We start from the raw sequence: 25,000 nt of genomic DNA on the forward strand, positions 1-25,000 counted from the left end.
CTCGTTATAGATATTGCCATAGGAGCCCCATTCGATGGCGATGGCAAGGTCTACATCTACCACGGCAGTGCTTCTGGGATCAACATCAAACCTGCACAGGTCTGTCAGTGAATTAAAAACTAATCATAAGGTTTACTGCATCTTAAAGCCTGTCCTACAAAAGTAACTGAAAAAAATCCAAACGTCTAAAAACATATTGAAAAAATGTCTTCATAGGAGGCCCCAAGTGGCTTATCTGGTTATGTGCAGGGTAAGTGATACTGTCAGGTTTGTACAAGCACGTCTCGTCACAGCGTCAGTGTCCGACATATTTTGACTCTGTCAAGTTCCTTTCAAACCAAGGCATCAATCAGTCTGAAGCGCTCTCACTGAATGCAACATTTCCTTAACGAAGTACATAATTATATTTTTGTCTCTTTCAGCACTAAGAACTGTAACAGAAATGCTATCTCCTGCTACCCTGCGTTTTCCACAACTTGTTTTTTTAACCTGCAATTCAGTCCTAAGCCTCCAGATGTCCATGTAGCCACTCCAGCTAAACTGATCAAAAGAATAATTAGGTAATCAACCCATCAAATTCTGGCTAATTAAAAAACACCCCCTAATTACGAGGGACAATTATTGCCATTCTAAAAATGTCTTTAAGCGTTTAAAGATAAAAGCTTACCCCAAGACTTTATGTTTTAGAACAAATAGATGCACCAACAAACTCAGAAAGCATTACTTTGAGAGATCGCACGCAGCAATCTCCAGCTGGTGTGCTGCACACTGATGGGATAACTTATTTTGCGAAATGAAGATGCATTATTTGGACTTGACGAGGCATAGCCCCAGCACCTCTTCAGCTGTGAAAGTTAATAATGTCTGTGGCAGGAAATGCCATTGCAGTCACTCAGACAGGAAGGAGGAACAACAACAGACGAGTACGGTGCAGTGGCCCTTGTGCCATTTATTAAAGAAAAAATCAACAAAATATTTAAACAAAAATAAACACTTGCTCACAGAGCAAAATAAAAGGTTTGAAATAAAACAAATCTCGAACACAAAAATAAACGCTAAGGTCAGGCTGAGCAGCTGGCTTCACTGATCCTTACATTCTTTTAAATATCTCTCTCGCCTCTTGCTCTACCGTTCTCCACTTCCGAACACCCACCTGGAGTGCAGAGAGCTGCAGGTATTTATACAGGTGACCATCTCCCGATTAGCAGCAAATGAATCCCTTCATTAATTCGGGAGATGGCCACCTTCTGCACAAGCGTTTAATGTGGATGGGGCTTCCCATCCACGCTGCAAAACAATAACAAAACTAAAACACAGCTATGCTGTCATACAAAATAATAAACAAACAAAACACACAGCGGCTCGCCGTCATCTATAAACAAAAGTAAACAATAAATAAACACAAAACACAGTACAGGGGTGGAGGGGAAGCCCCGTTCTAAAATAAACACTTTACAGGGCTGCTCGCCCTGTTACAATGTTATTAAATGTTTTTCTCTCAAATGCATTCTCAACACAGTTTTATCCATTTTTATCCATTTTGCTAAACAGAGACACCCCACTGCCAGGGACATTTAATTACTTTTCCATTGACGTGCCTGTGACAGGGCTAGTGTGTGGTGACGTCAGCCCAGAATGATGGAACAAGGTACTGCAGTGAAAAAGGCGCTGAGGTGCGTGTTTATTTAAACACAAAAATAAAGAAAATATTTAAACAAAAAAACACTGCTCACTGAGCGAAAATAAGGGTTTTAAATAAAACAAATCTCAAACACAAAGACACAGAGCTGGTCATTAGACCACTGGATTAATAACCATTAAACAAACCATTTCACCAGTACTTTACACAAGCACCGCACCTGCTACACACCTGCTACTAATTGCCACTTTGCCACAGGTACCCACTTCATTTGCATAACATTCCTCATACTGTCGGAGTTGGAATGTTGCGACTGTTCTCACACTTTCCCACCATTTTCGATTTTTGCTTGGAACATGAAAAACAGTCGGAAAGTTAAAACCCTGCCACAAAGCCCTCCCTGACAGTCATATTCAGGACCTGTTTTTTTATTTTATTTTTCTGCTAGTTTCTTTAATACTCATGTGTGCGGGGATGCTGTCAAAGTTTACACATGTGCAGTACACTATCAGAATACATTTCTGAAGAGTGTGTTTACGTGACAGCAATGACGTTAGTTTTCGGAACACTGCTGGAATATTGTAGGTGGTGTTTTCCGAAAACTCACTTTCAGAATTGTCCAATACGTTTTCAGAAAACTGTGGTTACATGACTTTTGATATTAGAATTAGTTTTTGGAAAACTATATATTCCAAAAAATATCGGAGTTCTTCTGTTCATGTAAACACACTATTTGACAAGTCTAAATGCAGTGTCACCTGTAGGAGAGAATTTAACTTCTAGACGAGCATACAAGATTGAGATGCTTAAACCCCTAATGAAACACTGACTCATTTACGACAACTGGGGCTTGTGACAGAAGGAGAGTGATTCTTGGTGGTAAATCTGTCTCCTGACCTGTGAGGGCGCTAACTAACGGGAACGTAGTGCCCTGGACTACTTGGCCTGACACTTCGTTCCGAGGGTTAAAAGGAAGTCGGCCATTTAGAATAGGGGTGAAACTTCGGTACACTAACTCACTGACCCGGAAAGGAAATGATGCAGCAGCCGCGGATTGGAGGAGTGGCTGCAATCGTTTACCAAGGGTTTACCATGAGTGATGGTATAAACAGGGGTCAAAGCGACGTAATCTGTTCCTTCATTTTGCTTAATGAGAAGTGACGTGGAAGGACCTGTGTTTTTGTGAATCACTGTCGTAAGTGCTTGTTTTGTTCTATTTGTTGCTTGTAATCACTAGACAGCGTGTTACATTTCAGAGCTGTCACCAGAGACCAGCACAAACCCAGAACAGCACTGCACTCATATCACCATAAACTGTATTTGTACCACAATCACTAATTCATGCACTAAACTGACTTGTGTATGTGTTTTGTGTTTAATGTGGGGATACAACAACAGGACTACTATTTCAGGACCAACCAGGGGATTATATGTAAGTAATATACGCCTCTGTATTACTTACCAGCCTTATTATTTACTGTTTGTTTTGCCGTCAGGCACTGGACAGAAAAGAAATAAAACCAAACCTTTGCACCTGGATTATAATTGTCTGTCTGTTCTTTGATCACCTGCACTTACACACTATTAACCACTTTGCCACAGGGCTATATAAGTGCATTTATACCAACAGATAAATAGGAAAACATTCTATTTTAGACAGCGTCTGATTTAGCTCTGCGATTGGTGTGAAAGCCTCATGAGATGTATAATATTCTAAAGAAACACAGCTGTGCTGGACACGGGTGCTTTGACTCGACGTGCTTGGTGTGAAAGGACCTCAACTGTCACTGCGGTTATTTTGCTGGTAAAACAGCTGTGCTGACAAAGTACAAAGTACATTATAATAACAGAAACAATATGAGTGCATTAATACTTCCTGCTGTTTGTGCACCTGCGCAGGTTCTGGACGGGGAAGGGGTGGGGGTGAAACGCTTCGGCTACTCTCTCTCAGGGGGGATGGATATTGACGGGAACTCCTACCCTGATCTGGTGGTGGGGTCACTGTCTGACTCTGTCGTACTCTACAGGTGAGGCACACACACCCTGAGAGCAACACATACTAGCTTATTGTGCTTTTACACTCATTTCATTGCATGTAGTATATGTTTTGGTCACAAAGGCCATAATTTCTCCAAAAGGATAAAGAGAGTCTAGATCAAATAGCATTCTCAAGTTGCTTGCCATGGTCATTTCACCTTTGCACCTGAACCAAGCAACTTACTGGCTATAAAGCATGTCAGTCATTAGGGGAAGCAGTTGGTTGGTTACTGACAGGAATAAATGCTATAAAGGGGTGGGAATAATTTCACCCTCCAGATAAAATAACATGAAAGAACAATCAGATAGCCTGCAAACCATTCAGATAGAGAGGTAAAACCATTCAGATAGAGAGGTGTCTTTAAGAGGCTTGATAGAGAGGCTTCAAACCATTCAGATAGAGAGGCTTCAAACCATTCAGATAGAGAGGCTGTTTCAGAAGAGAGGCTTCAAACCATTCAGATAGAGAGGTGCAAACCATTCAGATAGAGAGGCTTCAAACCATTCAGATAGAGAGGCTGCAAACCATTCAGATAGAGAGGCTTCAAACCATTCAGATAGAGAGGTGCAAACCATTCAGATAGAGAGGCTTCAAACCATTCAGACAGAGAGGTGCAAACCATTCAGATAGAGAGGCTTCAAACCATTCAGATAGAGAGGCTCCATTCAGATAGAGAGGCTGCAAACCATTCAGATAGAGAGGTGCAAACCATTCAGATAGAGAGGCTGCAAACCATTCAGATAGAGAGGCTGCAAACCATTCAGATAGAGAGGCTGCAAACCATTCAGATAGAGAGGCTTCAAACCATTCAGATAGAGAGGCAAAGAGGCTGCCATTCAGATAGAGAGGCTTCAAACCATTCAGATAGAGAGGCTGCAAACCATTCAGATAGAGAGGCTTCAAACCATTCAGATAGAGAGGCAAACCATTCAGATAGAGAGGCAAACCATTCAGATAGAGAGGCAAACCATTCAATAGAGAGGCCAAACCATTCAGATAGAGAGGCTGCAAACCATTCAGATAGAGAGGCAAACCATTCAGATAGAGAGGCTGCAAACCATTCAGATAGAGAGGCTGCAAACCATTCAGATAGAGAGGCTGCAAACCATTCAGATAGAGAGGCTTCAAACCATTCAGATAGAGAGGCTGCAAACCATTCAGATAGAGAGGTGCAAACCATTCAGATAGAGAGGCTTCAAACCATTCAGATAGAGAGGCTGCAAACCATTCAGATAGAGAGGCTGCAAACCATTCAGATAGAGAGGCTGCAAACCATTCAGATAGAGAGGCTTCAAACCATTCAGATAGAGAGGTGCAAACCATTCAGATAGAGAGGCTTCAAACCATTCAGATAGAGAGGTGCAAACCATTCAGATAGAGAGGCTGCAAACCATTCAGATAGAGAGGTGCAAACCATTCAGAGAGGGGGGCACTTTCTTGGCATTTCACCTGAAGGACATCCTTTCAACAGCTTCCTAGATCCATGTTAACCCTCTCTATCTCCTGTGTCTAGGGCTCGTCCTGTCATTCATGTCTTGAGAGAAATCTCTGTGCAGCCCCAAAACATTGATCTGGAGCAGAAGAACTGTCGCGGTCGGGATGGTGTCTGGTAGGTTAGCCCTCAGAGGAGGGAGTTGAATAAGACTGCATTTAAACTACATTAAACACTACAATGGATACATGTTTGCTGCAGATCACTGGGATATGTATAAACGACTGACCTGTTTGAAAATTTGATGTAGAACACATTAAAGTACACATTAAAGTAATTCCAGTAAATCATATCTCATATGTTTCACCATCACTTGGTAGAGTTTACATTTTTATATGAAGGAACGCAGCTGACGCATGCAAGTTTGAGTCCTTGTAGGTAAAAAAAAAAGTCAGGTTTTTTTTTTTTAGATAATGATTCTTCCTGGGTCTTTTTTTCTACCGAAATAAATAAATAAATAAAAACATTCTAATTGTTCAAACTCCCAGAAGCTAGATGCACTGGCTCACATTTGAGCACCAATCGCTGCTTTTCCTGTGACTGACGTGTTTCCACTGGCGACCTTATGAGACTACTGGAAGCACAGCCTTGAAGTATCTGCAAGAAGTGTTTGATAAATGTTCTAACAGAGTCAAATAAATTACCATTAAAACTTCAAATTCACCAGAATGTGTGCATATTCCATAAAGGAAAATCTGAGACCAACAAGACTTACTGGAAGTATCATGTAACATCATGTACTTGCAGTTCTTCTGGGAAGAATGACACCCAAATACCTGACTAGTTACTTCACAGAGATCCTCGTCAAAGACACTCTAGTGTAAATTACTCAATTCTTTCAAAAGATAAAAAAACAAGAAGTTATAAAATAAGAAATATACAACCAAACTGACTAGATTTATAACTTCCTTTTTTTACAAAAATCAGTCATTTTTTTATTTGAGTCAAAGGTTTTGAAACATCTGACCTCATGTCTATAATTAGTAGGGGTGGGCAATGAAAAGAAAACTGTATATTTAGCACGTATTTTGATATCAATTTCAATATATTGAAGTCTTCCAAAACACAGAAAACAGTGGGGTTGTATTACAACTTTGATTCCTTAAAAATAAAACATCCTTCCTTACAAGTGGGTGTCAGCCATAACAGCCCTGAATTGTTCTACACAAATCTCTCGCTTGGATGTGAACCCCTGCGTTGACGTGGGTAGCCCCCGTACCTACAAGATACTCCCCCTCTCAGATTCTAATCGCCCCATGAGCACAGCCACAATGAATGTAAGAAAGGATGTTTATATTTTTAGGGAACCAAGATTGGACTACAACCTCACCGTTCCCTGACAAATAAAACATCTTTCCTTACACGTGGGTAAGCTATATCCAAGAGGAAGCACATTCATACCTGTACGGGCATCCTCAGAGGGATTGTGCAGCAGCCTGTAGAATCCTGGGTCGGGTCGGGTCCGCAGCATTCAGATTGTAGAACCTTGTGAAGGTGTGCGGAGCCACCCATACAGCTGCATTACAGAGGTCAGTCATTGATGCTGTATGGAACAGGCCCCATGAGGTAGCAAGGCTTCTGGTCGAGTGGCCGGTAACACCAGTAGGAGGATCTTGATTACTGAGTTCATAGGCAATCTTGACAGTCTCAGTGATCCACTGGGAAAGACGCATTTTGGAAAGGGCCATGCCTTTGGATTTGGACCCACAGAAAACAAAAACCTGATCAGTTTTGCGGCAGATGGCGGAGAGTTCAGTATAACATGCTAATACTCTAACCAGGCACAGTGTGTGTAAATGACTATCCATCTCTGCGGCAAAAGGGGGGTGGGGAGTGGAAAACTTCCATCTCAATAGGCTGGTTAACATGGAACGAAGAAATTCGTTTAGGGAGAAAAGCTGGGTTTGTTCTAAGAGTAACTTTTGACCCGGATTCTCCAAAACACATACCGGCCTGCGATGCTGATAGGGCCTGTAGTTCACCCATACGCCTATCTGAAGTTATAGCTACCAAGAATGCAGTCTTTAAAGACAGGAACTTTGGCTCAGCCGAATGCATGGGTTCAAACAGGGGCTTAGAAAGGACCACGTTCAATCTCCACCAAGGCACCAATTTCTTCCTAGGTGGGCGGAGATGCCTAGTCGCGTTCAGGAACTGAGCAGTCAAGGGGTAAGCTCCCAAAGTAACTGCATCAGTCTTGGTGTGGAAAACACATATTGCAGCCAGGTAAACTTTGAAAGTGGCTGGCTGCTTTCTTTCATCAAATAGGTCTTGTAAGAAGAGAAGAATGTCATAGAGGACACAAATAGTAGGATCCATGTCACGGCCTTGGTACCAAGACTCAAATATTCTCAATTTTAGCACATGCTACACACACACACACACACACACACACACACAAAGGAACTGTGATCTCAGAGTGCGGCTAGGAGTATACAGGGTCAATAATTCCTCTAAGTAACTAGCATAAGCAAAATCTTAAAATCTAAACTGCACAGGGAGCCAGTGCAAAGAGGCCCAACAGGAGTAAAATGTTCTTTCCAGAAGTTTCCTCTCAGTTATTGTTAGTACTCTGGAGCAAACAACTTCTTACTGGAGTAACACTTGCAGCAATGATTTCAATATCGTGTGCACTTACTTCTACTTAATGAATCAGTCAGGTTGACAGTAATGAATCAGTTTACCAGGAGATACTCCTACAGCTTTCTCCTTGTCATTTATTTTTCAGGGGCTCACAAAGTACCATAATAAATCATTCGCGTTTTAGAGAATTTCTTTTTGGGGTTGTTTTTTATTGAAACCTCATGAAATCTGTTTAGTGCTGCAGAATCTTTCATGTTCAATGTGATCATCAGCTGACCAAATGCAGGCAGGCAGAGAAAGGGTGTCAATCATAACTGATACTGTCCTATTGAAGTTGGATACCAGTATCACCTCTCCACTCAATCACAGCGTTCCTATTGACGTTGGATACCAGTATCACCTCTCCACTCAAACACAGCATTTCTATTGACGTTGGATACCAGTATCACTGCCCACTCAATCACAGCATTCCTATTGACGTTGGATACCAGTATCACTGCCCACTCAATCACAGCATTCCTATTGACGTTGGATACCAGTATCACTGCCCACTCAATCACAGCATTCCTATTGACGTTGGATACCAGTATCACTGCCCACTCAATCACAGCATTCCTATTGACGTTGGATACCAGTATCACTGCCCACTCAATCAAAGTGTTCCTATTGATGTTGAATAGCAGTATCACCGCCCCACTCAATGAGTGTTCCTATTGGTTTAAATAGAAAACAAAACATTTTCACAAAACAAAAGGCACGTTGGCCAAAACAGACAGATACTAACAAACAGGGCACAAATACTAAACACACAACAAGGATCCTGCTGGCCCTCCAGCACAATAGCAATTCTTTCTTTCTTTCTTTCTTTCTTTCTTTCTTTCTTTCTTTCTTTCTTTCTTTCTTTCTTTCTTTCTTTCTTTCTTTCTCTCTCTCTCTCTCTCTCTCTCTCTCTCTCTCTCTCTCTCCCATTCTTTCGCCCTTGAACACACAACCCCAAGTGAGTGAAACGTGCACCTATATATACAGTTGTGCTGGGATTCAATTACTAATTAATTATTCACTTGAATTCCAGCACGTGAACTAATTTGTGCAATCCCCATGCTCACATAATAATACACATTGTATCTGCATGTGTAGTGATTGTGCAATCCCTGTGCCTAAATACATATTACAAATATACCTTTGAAATCACATGTGCTCCACATAGCCCCATTATATCCCGTGCACCAATACCTATACAACAACATTAACACGTAACACAGAGCAAAAAATACACACAGGGGCAGGGCACACTGCCGCTATGTGTCACATGATCCTAATCACAATGTTTACTGTACACTCTGTGTGAAGCTGACAGTGTTTGTATCCCCACAGTGTTGAAGTGAAGGTCTGCTTCATATATACTGCACAGCCCAAGACATACAACCCCCGAATCAGTGAGTACCAACCCTATACCCAATACCCTAACCCTATACCCTAACCCTAACCCCTAACCCTAACCCTATGCCTTTACCTTGATTACAGGAATAAATGGAGTGCTAGGGTATATAGTCAAAAGTGTACAAATCAAAGGAGGTTATAATGATTTTCTGTAATGAACTGGAGAGACCTGTTTAGTTTTGGTCACCCAATACTGAAAGGACATTGTGGCTCTTGAGGGCAACCAGACAATCCCAGGGTTTAAAGGAATGAGTTTTGAAGATTGAGGGAACTAAATCTATTTAACGAAGAACAAAGAAGTATTAAAGGGGGACTTGATTACCATCAAAATCTTAAAATGAGTTGATAGCTTTAACAGCACAGAAACCGGAGAACAGTTAGCAATTAAGTGGAGATCAGATTCTAGGAACTGGACTAGCATTACTGGGCCCAATGGGCTACATTTTCTTATGATCTTATATGGCTATAGGTGGTGCCACCAACATGCCCCGTGGTTTAGAGCTGTTAATCTTGTTCCTCACATGTGATTACATATTAGTGTCCTTATATATAAAAACATAGGAACATTTACAATTTAATAGGAGGCCATTCGGCCCATCAGTGCTCATCCAGATTTCTAGTTCTTAGCCTCTCTTCCTGGCTCATTTCTTCAAGAGCTGGGATTGGTCTGGTTGCTCTTCACAGCAATCTCTCCAGGGCCACAATGTCCCATTAGTACTGTGGTGACCAGAACTGAGCACAGAGCACTCTCACCAGTCTGTTATACAGCCTCATAATCACCGCCTTTGATTTGCACTATTTTGTTCTATTACAACACCAAGCTCTTTCTCTTGGTGGGCCTGTTCTAGTGCTATACTACCAATTTCAATCATTTTTGTGAATGGTGTGTCCTTTATATTTATTAACATTAAATGTAATTTGACACATTTCTCCCCAGTTCTGTAAGTGGTCTTAATCCTTTTGGATTTCCTGGGTGGCTACATGTGTTGGCCAATCTCCCAAGCTTTGTTTGAGGAAGTGGCCAACACGCTATCTTATAGCTGAGTGTAAAATTCCACTCCGCAGGGTTTTAATAGAGAACTTTTGATGGGTAGAGTAACTCGCCCGGCTTCTTTCACCTCCTCTCACAGCTCTCAGTGTGATGTTTCACCTCCTCCACAGCTCTCAGTGTGATGTTTCACCTCCTCCACAGCTCTCAGTGTGATGTTTCACCTCCTCCACAGCTCTCAGTGTGATGTTTCACCTCCTCCACAGCTCTCAGTGTGATGTTTCACCTCTCACAGCTCACTGTGATGTTTCACCTCCTCTCACAGCTCATTGTGATGTTTCACCTCCTCCACAGCTCTGTGTTATATTTCACCTCTCACAGCTCACTGTGATGTTTCACCTCCTATCACAGCTCTCAGTGTGATGTTTCACTTCCTCCCACAGCTCTCAGTGTGATGTTTGAGGCAGACTCAGAACGCAGGAAGTTGGGTCTGCCACACCGAGTCAACTTCCTTGGGCGTAAAAGCTCAGAGCCAGAGTACCAGCGCTCCGAAGAGGTGGAGCTGAGAGGCCAGCACGCCCGTGCATGTCAGAGCACTATCTTTCAGTTGCAGGTAAGAAACTTCATAATAAATGATATACAGCCAACAGGCTGCAGCTCCAACACTGAGACACGTTGGTACCTAGTGAGCTAACTCTTCCACACTAAAATGTAATAAAATGTTTGTTTTATATATTTATCATGTGGAGGTGATTGTCTGAATGGCACACTTCACATTTTCCCATATAGCTGTAAAATAGCTTATCCAATTGTCAACAAACATATTATTAACATTATTTATTTTTTTTACAATATTGAGAATATCAGATTCAGGGGAAAGAGTCTGTCACTCTTTTGCATCCATTGGGAGGCCGTTTATCAAACTGTCATTTAACATTTCATTGCAAGTTCTATTAAATATACTATTCGGTACATACTGTTGATATGTTTCATGGACATCCACTTTTTCATCATACAGAACTAAACTAATTTTGAATTTGTGTTAATAATTTATCTGTAAATCTATATTGCTCTCTCTTCTAATCCCTCTCATTGTGTTTATTTCTCAGGATAGTCTACGTGACAAGCTCAGCCCAATCTCTGTCTCAGCAAGTTACTCCATCAAGCAGGCACGACACTCAAATCAGCCTACCAACAAGCTAGGGGCGATGTCTCCGGTGCTTAACGCTGCCATGCCTAGTACCCTGCGCACTGAGGTCAGTCACTACCCCCTGAGACCAGTCCCCTTCATACAGGCCAGTTCCCTTCCTACTGAGACCAGTCCCCTTCATGCAGGCCAGTCCTCTTCATACTGAGATAAGTCCATACTGAGACCAGTCCCCTTCATACTGAGACCAGTCCCCTTCACACAGAGATCAGTCCATACTGAGACCAGTCCCCTTCATACTGAGACCAGTCCATACTGAGACCAGTCCCCTTCACACAGAGACTAGTCCATACTGAGACCAGTCCCCTTCATACAGGCCAGTCCACTTCATACTGAGTCAAGTCCATACTGAGACCAGTCCCCTTCATACTGAGACCAGTCCATACTGAGACCAGTCCACTTCATACTGAAACCAGTCCATATTGAGACCAGGCCACTTCATACTGAAACCAGTCCATACTGAGACCAGTCCCCTTCATACTGAGACCAGTCCATACTGAAACCAGTCCATACTGAGACCAGTCCATACTGAGACCAGTTCCCTTCATACAGGTCAGTCCTCTTCATACAGGCCAGTCCACTTCATACTGAAACCAGGCCACTTCATACTGAAACCAGTCCATACTGAGACCAGTCCACTTCATACTGAGACCAGTCCATACTGAGACCAGGCCACTTCATACTGAAACCAGTCCATACTGAAACCAGTCCATACTGAGACCAGTCCACTTCATACTGAGACCGGGCCACTTCATACTGAGACCAGTCCACTTCATACTGAGGCCAGTCACTCCCTCCTGAAACCTGTAAACTTTATATTGATTCCAGTGCACTACATAATGAGGCCAGACATTATCCCCTAAGGCTATTATACTTATTTATTTATGAGCTAATTTAGCTCATTTTCATAGAAGTCCTGAACACAGAGTAATACTTAATACAGAGGCCCATCAGAACTCCTTGAAAGTGACCCCTATAGCCAAATACATTCTCAGCCAAGCTGGTACATCATACAGGAATTATATTAAAGGGTTTTCATTTCTTTAATCCAGGCCTTGTCCCACACATCAGGAAGTCTGTGGCTTCATAAATGTGTTCAGCATTTCCATCGTTCACCTCGTTCTGGTTTCCTCAGGTGAACTTCCTGCGAGAGGGCTGTGGGGAGGATAAGATCTGTCAGAGTAACCTGCAGCTGAGCCATCGCTTCGGAACCCGTGGCACGAATACTGACCTCTTCACACCACTACCTGTGTGAGTCTGTGTGACAGAAAAGCATCGTTTAACACTGTGTGTAGCCATTGTACTGCAGCTAGTGAGTGCGTGAGTAGTATTTTCTGTCCAAAGACTTGCCACAAGTACATAAACAACCATGCTAGCTTAAGTCCAGACATATAAAAGACATACAAATATAAACAAAGATCAGCCCTGAACTGTAATGCAAAAGTGACTCAGTTAAGCAAAACACAACTGAGGCAAACCTGGCCCTGTTGTGCTTTGTTTAGCACTCTAGCACACACATACAAAGATATATTACACATTAACTGCAAACAGTGCTCTCGTTTTATTGTTCTTGTTAAAGAGGCAAAACATATAGTGAATAAAGACTGATCTTCATTAAGCTCAGCCTACTGGCAGGGATTGAAATGAAACAGGGAATTACATGATTAAGTTAACCAAGACCCAATCTGTAGCTACTATAGTTCCTACCGCAATACAAAAGAGGGCACCTGGACATTTAAATACTTTACCTTATGAGGATCCAAAAACCACAACTGGTCACCACAGAAGGACACTGTGGCCCTGGAGAGAGTCCAACAAAGAGCAAGTTCAGGGAACTGATTGCATTTAGTTCAAAACAAATACGAATTAGGGGGACGTGGCTGAAGTCTTTAAAATCTTAACAAGTTGACAGTTAACCCAAGATAACCCAGACCAATACTGTAAGTGCAGCACAGACGCCAAGACCAGAGGACACAGCTGCAAGCAAAGATACCCTTATAAATTGCCCCATAGTAAAAGCATAGTAAAGTGTAATAAACTGCTAAATTACTGTGCACATTTACTGTGGTGAAGTTTTATAAGGGTAGAACAGAAGGTCAGAGACACTTCTTCACACAGAGAGTGGTTAGGGTGTAGAATGGGTTACTCAGTTATGTTGCTGAAGGAGACACTTCACACAGAGAGTGGTGAGGGGATGGAATGGGTTACCTAGTCATGTTGTTGAAGGAGACTCTTCTTCACACAGAGAGCGGTGAGGGGATGGAATGGGTTACCTAGTTATGTTGCTGAAGGAGACTCTTCTTCACACAGAGAGTGGTGAGGGGATGGAATGGGTTACCTAGTCATGTTGTTGAAGGAGACTCTTCTTCACACAGAGAGTGGTGAGGGGATGGAATGGGTTACCTAATCATACTGTTGAAGGAGATGCTTCTTCACACAGAGAGTGGTGAGGGGATGGAATGGGTTACCTAGTCATGTTGTTGATGCAGAATCACTGGGAATTTTTCAAACCATGAGGTCAATCAGCTACTACGAACTAAGCATTGATGGTCCAGATGGCCCCCTCTCGTTTGATAAATGTTCTTCTGTTCTTCAGTTTAATCCTGCCATTTTGTTCTTTCATATTAGCCCCCTCTCTCTGTCTATCCACAGTGACATGGAAGGCATGCCTGTCTTCTCACTCAGTGACCAAAAGACTGTGGCTCTAGAGGTCACTGTCACCAACCTGCCCTCTGACCCCAAGCAACCCCAGAAGGATGGGGACGATGCCCACGCTGCTCAACTCCTGGTGGGCATGCCCGAGACCCTGTCCTACAGCGGCTTCCGAGGACCCCAGGTACTCACAACGCTGTGCGCACACGCACACACACACACACACACACACACACATCACAACACTGTCCTACTGGGCCTTAAACTAACTGTTGCTATCAAAATAGTTCCGTAACTTTTCTCCGCAATGAACATTCATTCATTAAGAGATTGCAAATGTGTAGTTTTGAAAGAATCCATGTTCTAAAATATCTGATACTACCCTAAGTTGAATAAATCGCTGTTTGCAAGCCGTGCTTATAGACTCTTACACTTCCTGGGTCACCTGGAGGGTGAAATTGTCTCCACTCCTTCACTGGCTTTTTTCCCGTCCATAACCAATCAGCTACTTCCCTTTCCGACTGACATGCTTTCAGACAGTTACATGACCCAGAAGGCACTGCTGGTGTGAAATGACCCAGGAAGTAAAGCAGCAACTGATCTCTTTGAGGGGCAGGCAAGCTATGGGGAATGTTTGACTGCCAAACCACTAACTGGATTTATATTATGTATTGTTAGAAATTTACAGCGCAGTATATTTTGAACAGCATGGATATGATGTGAGTATTGGGAGTCAAGACCCACACCAGGTTTATTTAGTATTTGTCAGATGTGTGTGTGTTTATAACGCTCTTCGGTTATAACGCTCGTATTGTGTGTCCCCCGAGACCTGTGTTATAGCGAGGGAGCGCTGTATATATATACACTGTATACACTATATAGATTTTCGTAACAAAATCTTGTGTTGCACTTTTGATGACTGGCGATGTTTGTCTGTGGGCAGGTCGTGTAGTTTATGGGAGTCACTCACTGCAATTTTATCACTCTGCTTTGATCTCCTCTGCAGGATAAACAGTTAGTCTGTGCAGCAAATGCGAATGGCTCTTATGCAGAATGCGAGCTGGGGAATCCAATGAAGAGAAACGGCAAGGTAATGCAATGTGTATTTAAAGGTGCTGTCCCTGTTTACTGCAGCTGTTATGAGGCGTGCTGCCCTGTGAGGCTGACTCCCCATCCATGCTTCTCCAGTGGGGACGCTGTTGTATAAACGACCACACCCGAAGTTTTTAACTCTGAATAAACTATTGTTAAATATACACTTTCAGTAAGTTATTTAGTTGATTTAAATAGAGTATTTATTGGGTAGAAACTTTCAGTGCTTATATTTCTCTTACTCTTCTGAGGAACACAGCTGTCATCACCAAGACACACAGAGAGCAATTCAGCGCTTGGCAGACAGGGGGTAGCTGTGCACCGAGAGGCAGCGAGATCCCTGATTGGAAAATTAAATCTGCACACCTGTAATCCGGCCAATTGCATTGCTGCTGGGATGCTCGGCAACCAACAGCATAGATTCAATTTAGGCTGCTGGTTTTATATTTTCAATCCTGCAAGAACACAGCTCCCAGCGCTGAAGACATTGGCTTTTACAAGAACACAGCTCCCAGCGCTGAAGACATTGGCTTTTACAAGAACACAGCTCCCAGCGCTGAAGACATTGGCTTTTACAAGAACACAGCTCCCAGTGTTAAAGACATTGGCTTTTACAAGAACACAGCTCCCAGCGCTGAAGACATTGGCTTTTACAAGAACACAGCTCCCAGTGCTGAAGACATTGGCTTTTACAAGAACACAGCTCCCAGCGCTGAAGACATTGGCTTTTACAAGAACACAGCTCCCAGCGCTGAAGACATTGGCTTTTACAAGAACACAGCTCCCAGCGCTGAAGACATTGGCTTTTACAAGAACACAGCTCCCAGCGCTGAAGCTGGCTTGGCTTTTACAAGAACACAGCTCCCAGTGCTGAAGACATTGGCTTTTACAAGAACACAGCTCCCAGCGCTGAAGACATTGGCTTTTACAAGAACACAGCTCCCAGCGCTGAAGACATTGGCTTTTACAAGAACACAGCTCCCAGTGCTGAAGACATTGGCTTTTACAAGAACACAGCTCCCAGCGCTGAAGACATTGGCTTTTACAAGAACACAGCTCCCAGTGTTAAAGACATTGGCTTTTACAAGAACACAGCTCCCAGTGTTAAAGACATTGGCTTTTACAAGAACACAGCTCCCAGCGTTGAAGACATTGGCTTTTACAAGAACACAGCTCCCAGGCTTTTACAAGAACATTGGCACAAGAACACAGCTCCCAGAAGACATTGGCTTTTACAAGAACACAGCTCCCAGCGCTGAAGACATTGGCTTTTACAAGAACACAGCTCCCAGCGCTGAAGACATTGGCTTTTACAAGAACACAGCTCCCAGCGCTGAAGACATTGGCTTTTACAAGAACACAGCTCCCAGCGCTGAAGACATTGGCTTTTACAAGAACACAGCTCCCAGCGCTGAAGACATTGGCTTTTACAAGAACACAGCTCCCAGCGCTGAAGACATTGGCTTTTCCAAGAACACAGCTCCCAGCGCTGAAGACATTGGCTTTTATAACTATACCATGGTCCCATTTTCTTCAGTTAGGTAAACTCTGAAATGTCGTTCCTGTCTGCAACATACAAAATGCAGAGGCATTGTGGATGAATTGAAAAAAACATAAACTTATTTTTTATCGTAAGATGGATAAATAATGATAATAAACACTAATACAATGTAGAACATTATGGCCTACCATCTTGGTTTCGTTGTGGTAAAAAAAGGAAATTGAAATAAGGTGATAATGGCACTTGAAACATATTCAAGTGAGTTACAGAAAATCATTTTTTGAACCCTGAAAGAAATGTACTTTTTTACGGTGTTCAAGGCCTACTTTTCTGAGATGACATTATTAATACAGGCGTCGCTAGTTGCTGTAGAAAAAAGGGCACTGCTTATATATTCCTGTTAAGTTTTTTTTAAATGAACTCGGATTAAATGGATTTCCTGATAGAAAGAATTTTCTACAAGGTCCCGGACAAATTTAGCTTTGCTTAGTGTAAATTTTCCTGTTAGTGCAAATAATTTTGGAGCCCTTAAGTGAATAAAACTAAACGCCCTAGTTCGGCTGAGTGGAAAGGATATTGGAAAATGTATTAACTTGCATCCATATTAGTGCCTCTGTACTATATGGTAGTGCTGTTTGGGGACTACAAATCCCATGATGCATTTCGAGTTGCCAGAGTGCTCACACAGAAACGTGCAGTATCGCTGCAGATAAAAGTTGAGTTGTATTATTTACTGAACATAATGTTTTGTTCTGTTTATTGTTATATGATTATTTAACAGTTTTTGATCTAATAAATATGGTTTAAAAGTCAAACCAACTCTCTCTTGTACACAGGTCACCTTCTATATAATTCTGAGCACATCCGCTATCACCATAGAAACCACTGACCTAGCAGTCAATCTGCAACTGCTCACGTGAGTACAAACACAGTCCATTGCTAAGATCATGATGAGGTTGTAGTATGTATTGGTAAGAGCTCACGGTGTAGAATTGTGATCATCACCACACCAAAGTGGCATTGTGGCCCTGGAGACAGTCCAAACAAGAGCAAGCAGACTAATCCCAGGGCTTACAGGACTGAGCTTGTGATGGAGCCATTACTGATAAAGACTGAGTGCATTATTCTTTGCCAGTATAAGACTGTGATATGTTTATGTCCTGAATTAAGCATGCCCTGACAGTATGGGTTTAAATAGTAAAAAGCAAACAGAAAATTGTGTGCTTATCTGAAGTGCGTAACCCCGAGGTTTGAGTTGGTCCTAAACAGAAAAAAGAAAGAGAAACTAAAGGTTTTTGTTATTAAAAGCAAAGCGGAGGTGAACGAATGTTATAATATTCCTGTTGCCGAGTTTATTTTAAAGTACTTACTGTCTGGGGCGTGGCTATGGTGTGGTACTGAAAGGACGCTAAAACTTTGCTCTGCCGTTTATCATTTTTAATCCTTCTCAATCCTGTAAGAAAAAAAGTTAAATCTAACTAAACTGATTTCTGTGGAAATATAACTTGGTTATCTTCCTAAAATGCCTAAAAGTATGACAAAAAAGCCGATTCAATAAATGAGAGCTCGATCGAGTGGAGGCCTGCGATCCACCCTCACCGTCAACAAGCCACCAGTCTGATCCAGGAGTTGTCCGTATCCTCCTTTGTAAAAACTTGTGAAAAGTAATCATTTAATATGTTTGCTATTTTCTTCTTTAATCTATGATTTTGTCATGCATATCTCTTAGACATTTAACCTCGTCTTTGAATGTTCTCTTGCTGTCATAATATTGGAAAAACTTTTAAAGTTGGTTTTAGCCCCCTTAGCAATGTTCATTTCTATCTCTGTCTTGGCCTTTCTAACTTGCTTTTTGATTTGCGTTTGCAGTTCCAAGTACTCTTTCTGTGTACTTTGTTTTTGGTCCCTTTTAAATGCTCTGTAAAGTGCCTTTTTTGCTGAATATATATTTTTTATTGATCTATTAAACCATTTTGGCTATTTTGTTTTACATTTTGATTTGTCTACTTTTGGGATGTAATTATTTTGTGCCTCTAGTACTACATTTTTTAAAAAACAGCCATCCTTTTTCTGTCGATGTTTTCTCTATTTTACTCCAATCTACTTCTGCTAGTCTCTGTTTCATACCTTCATAGTGTCTTTATATTATATTCCTGATAATCGCTGGTGTTGAGATATTAACAGAAGTTTGCTGGGTGTCATTTTAAAAACTCAGCTCAACTGTTTCACCTGACATCCCTGTCATTTGGTGGCTTCTTGGTGATCCTCACAGAGCTGTGAAGCCTGAAAACTGAATCTATTTAGCTTAGAACAAAGAAGAATTAGTGGGGGAAGTGATTTACATCTTTAAAATCATAAATTAAGTTGGCATCATTAACCCTAAGCAATACTTTAGGGACCAGAGGACATAACTGGAAATTAAATGGGCTTCAGAGACACTTCACTCAGAAAGCACTGAGGGTACAGAATGGGCCACTTTAGTCAGGATGTTAATACTGTAACAATGGGATCCTTTAAGACTCAGCTTGACAAAGTTTTGAGATCAATCGGCTGCTTGGAACAGTAGAAGCTTAGATGGGCTGAATAGCCTCCTCACGTTTGTACATTGTCTATGTTATTAAACAGTATAATTGATCATTTGGTTATGGAAAACACTGGAATAACTAAGAATAAAACAACATTTACACTACTTGGCAATAACACAACTTCAGTTAGGAAAGGGAGATCGTGCCTAACTAACTTGCTTGATTTTTTTGAGGATGCAACATCATAATGGATAATTGCAAAGCATATGACATGGTTTATTTAGATTTCCAGAAAGCTTTTGACAAAGTCCCGCACAAAAGATTAATTCTCAAACTGAACGCAGTTGGTATTCAAGGAAACACATGTACATGGATTAGGGAGTGGTTAACATGTAGAAAACAGAAAGCACTGATTAGAGGAAAAACCTCAGAATGGAGTGTGGTAACCAGCGGTGTACCACAGGGATCAGTATTAGGTCCTCTGCTATTCCTAATCTACATTAATGATTTAGATTCTGGTATAGTAAGCAAACTTGTTAAATTTTCAGATGACACAAAAGTAGGAGGAGTGGCAAACACTGTTGCAGCAGCAAAGGTCATTCAAAATGATCTAGACAAGATTCAGAACTGGGCAGACACATGGCAAATGACATTTAATAGAGAAAAGTGTAAGGTACTGCACGCAGGAAATAAAAATGTACATTATAAATATCATATGGGAGATACGCCTATTGGAGAAGGAATGAATGAATTGTGTGTAGGAGCTGCTGTTGACTCAGAAATCTCTTTAAAGAAACAGGGTGGGGAATTTGAAAACTATAGGCTAACAAGATGCTCGGATACATTGTGAAAAGTGTTGAATTTAAATCAAGGGAAGTAATGTATAAAACTTGTACAATGCACCAGTAAGACCTCATCTTGAATATTGTGTTCAGTTCTGGTCACCTCGCTATAAAAGAGATATTGCTGCTCTAGAAAGAGGGCAAAGAAGAGCAACCAGAATTATTCCACACTTAAAAGGCATGTCATATGCAGACAGGCTAAAAGAATTGAATCTGTTCAGTCATTGAACAAAGAAGACTACACACCTAATTCAAGCATTCAAAATTCTAAAAGGTATTGACAGTGTCGACCCAAGGGACTTTTTCAGCCTGAAAAAGAAACAAGGACCAGGGGTCACAACAAATGCAGTTGTCATGAAAAACAGCACTATACACACACCTAACAATGCATCTTGTCACTGTTTTACAGAGAATTATACACACACCTAACAATGCATCTCCCCAGTGTGTTGTTGAAGCTGCACCCTGGGATCCTTCAAGACAGCTGCTTGATGCATCTTGTGTGTGTAATATAGCTAACTGTACACACATCTAACAGCAAGATATGCCATGTGTAATCTAGCTAGCCTTACACAACTATATTGGAATGCTTCTCATGTTCAGCAGCCCTGCAGCCAGTCCTGGCTTTCAGAACGACCCTCTCTTATAGTGATTGTAGCTCAAAAAAATCATTCCATCAGTCTTAGCGATTGTGCAGAAATTCACCATGTAGAGGTCACTGCCATGTGCCTTAGATGGTCTATTACATAAGGTCCATCTATTTCTAATATTAACAAATGGACAAAGCTGTCTGTAACAAAAGCACCTAGATCTGTTACCGGAAACTGTTCATAATTTACAAGTAATAGTGAAACACTGGTAATGCACAATTTTGCTAGATAGTCCCAATACTGATGCACTCAAAAACACTCACTACAGTACAGCTCACTACAGTATTGTGTATATCTAAAGATCCAAGGCTGAGAGAACTGAATCTGAACTGAATCTGCTTAGCATGGGAAAAAAGAATTAGGGTATAGTCTTGGCTGAAGTTTTTCAAATCTTAAAAGGAGCAAAGTCTATTTGAAAACTTCTAAGTGCAGCACGGAAACTAGGGCGCACAAGTGTTATAAATATTTTTGGCGATACGCCTATTGGTGTATCTGAATTAATTGTGTGTGTGAGCTGCTGTTGTCTGTCAAATCTCTTTAAAGAAACAGGGGGATCTATTTGAAAACTATAGGAGCCTGATACTGAGCACTTTACTGTGTTATTCATAGCCTTGATGAATATACCTGAAAAGTATGTGTTTGTGTTTTTCTCCAGGATCAGTGAGCAGCCTGACCTGCTGCCAATTGTGGCTGAGCAAGAGTCGTGACTAGCTCCCCCTGTCTGTCAACAATAACATTTTCATCAAAACAGCACTATACACACACCTAACAATGCATCTTGTCATGTGTAACAGCACTATACACACACCTAACAATGCATCTTGTCATGTGTAACAGCACTATACACACACCTAACAATGCATCTTGTCATGTGTAACAGCACTATACACACACCTAACAATGCATCTTGTCATGTGTAACAGCACTATACACACACCTAACAATGCATCTTGTCATGTGTAACAGCACTATACACACACCTAACAATGCATCTTGTCATGTGTAACAGCACTATACACACACCTAACAATGCATCTTGTCATGTGTAACAGCACTATACACACACCTAACAATGCATCTTGTCATGTGTAACAGCACTATACACACACCTAACAATGCATCTTGTCATGTGTAACAGCACTATACACACACCTAACAATGCATCTTGTCATGTGTAACAGCACTATACACACACCTAACAATGCATCTTGTCGTGTGTAATATAGCTAACTGTACACACATCTAACAATGCATCTTGTCGTGTGTAATATAGCTAACTGTACACAACATGGTGACAATGCATCTTGTCATGTGTTACCTGTAGTCATCTAACAATGTATGAAGGAGTGTAATCTAGCTAGCTTACACAACAGAGAATGGTGAGGGGACAGAATGGGTGCAGAGTCCTGTTGTTGAAGGAGACCCTCTCTTATAGTGATTGTAGCTCAAAAAAATCATTCCATCAGTCTTGTAGCGATTGTGCACTTCCATTCACCATGTAGATCTCACTGCCATGTGCCTTAGATGGTCTATTACATAAGGTTCCATCTATTCTAATATTAACAAATAGACACAATGGTGTCTGTAACAAAAGATAAAGATCTGTTACCGGAAAATGTAATACAATACAAGTAATAACAAAACACTGGTAATGCACAATTTTGCTAGATAGTTCCAATACTGATGCACTCAAAAACACCCAGCTCACTACAGTATTGTGTATATCTAAAGATCCAAGGCTGAGAGAACTGAATCTGAACTGAATCTGCTTAGCATGGGAAAAAAGAATTAGGGGGGGACTTGGCTGAAGTTTTTTAAATCTTAAAAGGAGTCATGTTGTGAAGGAGACTCTTCTTCACACAGAGAGTGGTGAGGGGATGGAATGGGTTACCTAGTCATGTTGCTGAAGGAGACTCTTCTTCACACAGAGAGTGGTGAGGGGATGGAATGGGTTACCTAGTCATGTTGTTGAAGGAGACTCTTCTTCACACAGAGAGTGGTGAGGGGATGGAATGGGTTACCTAGTCATGTTGCTGAAGGAGACTCTTCTTCACACAGAGAGTGGTGAGGGGATGGAATGGGTTACCTAGTCATGTTGTTGAAGGAGACTCTTCTTCACACAGAGAGTGGTGAGGGGATGGAATGGGTTACCTAGTCATGTTGTTGAAGGAGACTCTTCTTCACACAGAGAGTGGTGAGGGGATGGAATGGGTTACCTAGTCATGTTGCTGAAGGAGACTCTTCTTCACACAGAGAGTGGTGAGGGGATGGAATGGGTTACCTAGTCATGTTGCTGAAGGAGACTCTTCTTCACACAGAGAGTGGTGAGGGGATGGAATGGGTTACCTAGTCATGTTGTTGAAGGAGACTCTTCTTCACACAGAGAGTGGTGAGGGGATGGAATGGGTTACCTAGTCATGTTGTTGAAGGAGACTCTTCTTCACACAGAGAGTGGTGAGGGGATGGAATGGGTTACCTAGTCATGTTGTTGAAGGAGACTCTTCTTCACACAGAGAGTGGTGAGGGGATGGAATGGGTTACCTAGTCATGTTGTTGAAGGAGACTCTTCTTCACACAGAGAGTGGTGAGGGGATGGAATGGGTTACCTAGTCATGTTGCTGAAGGAGACTCTTCTTCACACAGAGAGTGGTGAGGGGATGGAATGGGTTACCTAGTCATGTTGCTGAAGGAGACTCTTCTTCACACAGAGAGTGGTGAGGGGATGGAATGGGTTACCTAGTCATGTTGTTGAAGGAGACTCTTCTTCACACAGAGAGTGGTGAGGGGATGGAATGGGTTACCTAGTCATGTTGCTGAAGGAGACTCTTCTTCACACAGAGAGTGGTGAGGGGATGGAATGGGTTACCTAGTCATGTTGCTGAAGGAGACTCTTCTTCACACAGAGAGTGGTGAGGGGATGGAATGGGTTACCTAGTCATGTTGCTGAAGGAGACTCTTCTTCACACAGAGAGTGGTGAGGGGATGGAATGGGTTACCTAGTCATGTTGTTGAAGGAGACTCTTCTTCACACAGAGAGTGGTGAGGGGATGGAATGGGTTACCTAGTCATGTTGATGAAGGAGACTCTTCTTCACACAGAGAGTGGTGAGGGGATGGAATGGGTTACCTAGTCATGTTGTTGAAGGAGACTCTTCTTCACACAGAGAGTGGTGAGGGGATGGAATGGGTTACCTAGTCATGTTGTTGAAGGAGACTCTTCTTCACACAGAGAGTGGTGAGGGGATGGAATGGGTTACCTAGTCATGTTGCTGAAGGAGACTCTTCTTCACACAGAGAGTGGTGAGGGGATGGAATGGGTTACCTAGTCATGTTGTTGAAGGAGACTCTTCTTCACACAGAGAGTGGTGAGGGGATGGAATGGGTTACCTAGTCATGTTGTTGAAGGAGACTCTTCTTCACACAGAGAGTGGTGAGGGGATGGAATGGGTTACCTAGTCATGTTGTTGAAGGAGACTCTTCTTCACACAGAGAGTGGTGAGGGGATGGAATGGGTTACCTAGTCATGTTGTTGAAGGAGACTCTTCTTCACACAGAGAGTGGTGAGGGGATGGAATGGGTTACCTAGTCATGTTGCTGAAGGAGACTCTTCTTCACACAGAGAGTGGTGAGGGGATGGAATGGGTTACCTAGTCATGTTGTTGAAGGAGACTCTTCTTCACACAGAGAGTGGTGAGGGGATGGAATGGGTTACCTAGTCATGTTGCTGAAGGAGACTCTTCTTCACACAGAGAGTGGTGAGGGGATGGAATGGGTTACCTAGTCATGTTGCTGAAGGAGACTCTTCTTCACACAGAGAGTGGTGAGGGGATGGAATGGGTTACCTAGTCATGTTGTTGAAGGAGACTCTTCTTCACACAGAGAGTGGTGAGGGGATGGAATGGGTTACCTAGTCATGTTGCTGAAGGAGACTCTTCTTCACACAGAGAGTGGTGAGGGGATGGAATGGGTTACCTAGTCATGTTGCTGAAGGAGACACTTCTTCACACAGAGAGTGGTGAGGGGATGGAATGGGTTACCTAGTCATGTTGCTGAAGGAGACTCTTCTTCACACAGAGAGTGGTGAGGGGATGGAATGGGTTACCTAGTCATGTTGCTGAAGGAGACTCTTCTTCACACAGAGAGTGGTGAGGGGATGGAATGGGTTACCTAGTCATGTTGTTGAAGGAGACTCTTCTTCACACAGAGAGTGGTGAGGGGATGGAATGGGTTACCTAGTCATGTTGTTGAAGGAGACTCTTCTTCACACAGAGAGTGGTGAGGGGATGGAATGGGTTACCTAGTCATGTTGCTGAAGGAGACTCTTCTTCACACAGAGAGTGGTGAGGGGATGG

At 42.2% G+C, this 25,000-nt stretch overlaps 1 protein-coding gene across 1 annotated transcript in view; it reads left to right on the forward strand.

Moving 5' to 3' along the window:
* The window catches only part of LOC121307126 (integrin alpha-7-like), a 36,182-nt gene extending 14,815 nt beyond the window's left edge, over positions 1-21,367 (forward strand). The window contains exons 2-12 of the mRNA XM_041239254.1: positions 11-99; positions 3,539-3,666; positions 5,191-5,286; positions 9,127-9,188; positions 10,624-10,793; positions 11,290-11,436; positions 12,523-12,638; positions 14,040-14,223; positions 15,046-15,129; positions 17,469-17,548; positions 21,305-21,367. Coding sequence (XP_041095188.1) covers positions 11-99; positions 3,539-3,666; positions 5,191-5,286; positions 9,127-9,188; positions 10,624-10,793; positions 11,290-11,436; positions 12,523-12,638; positions 14,040-14,223; positions 15,046-15,129; positions 17,469-17,548; positions 21,305-21,356 — 1,208 coding nt within the window. The 3' untranslated portion in view covers positions 21,357-21,367. The remainder of the gene's footprint in view (positions 1-10; positions 100-3,538; positions 3,667-5,190; positions 5,287-9,126; positions 9,189-10,623; positions 10,794-11,289; positions 11,437-12,522; positions 12,639-14,039; positions 14,224-15,045; positions 15,130-17,468; positions 17,549-21,304) is intronic.
* The last annotated feature ends 3,633 nt before the right edge of the window (positions 21,368-25,000 follow it).

Source organism: Polyodon spathula, chromosome 53 (assembly GCF_017654505.1).
Source record: "Polyodon spathula isolate WHYD16114869_AA chromosome 53, ASM1765450v1, whole genome shotgun sequence".
Classification (NCBI taxonomy): Eukaryota; Metazoa; Chordata; class Actinopteri; order Acipenseriformes; family Polyodontidae; genus Polyodon; species Polyodon spathula.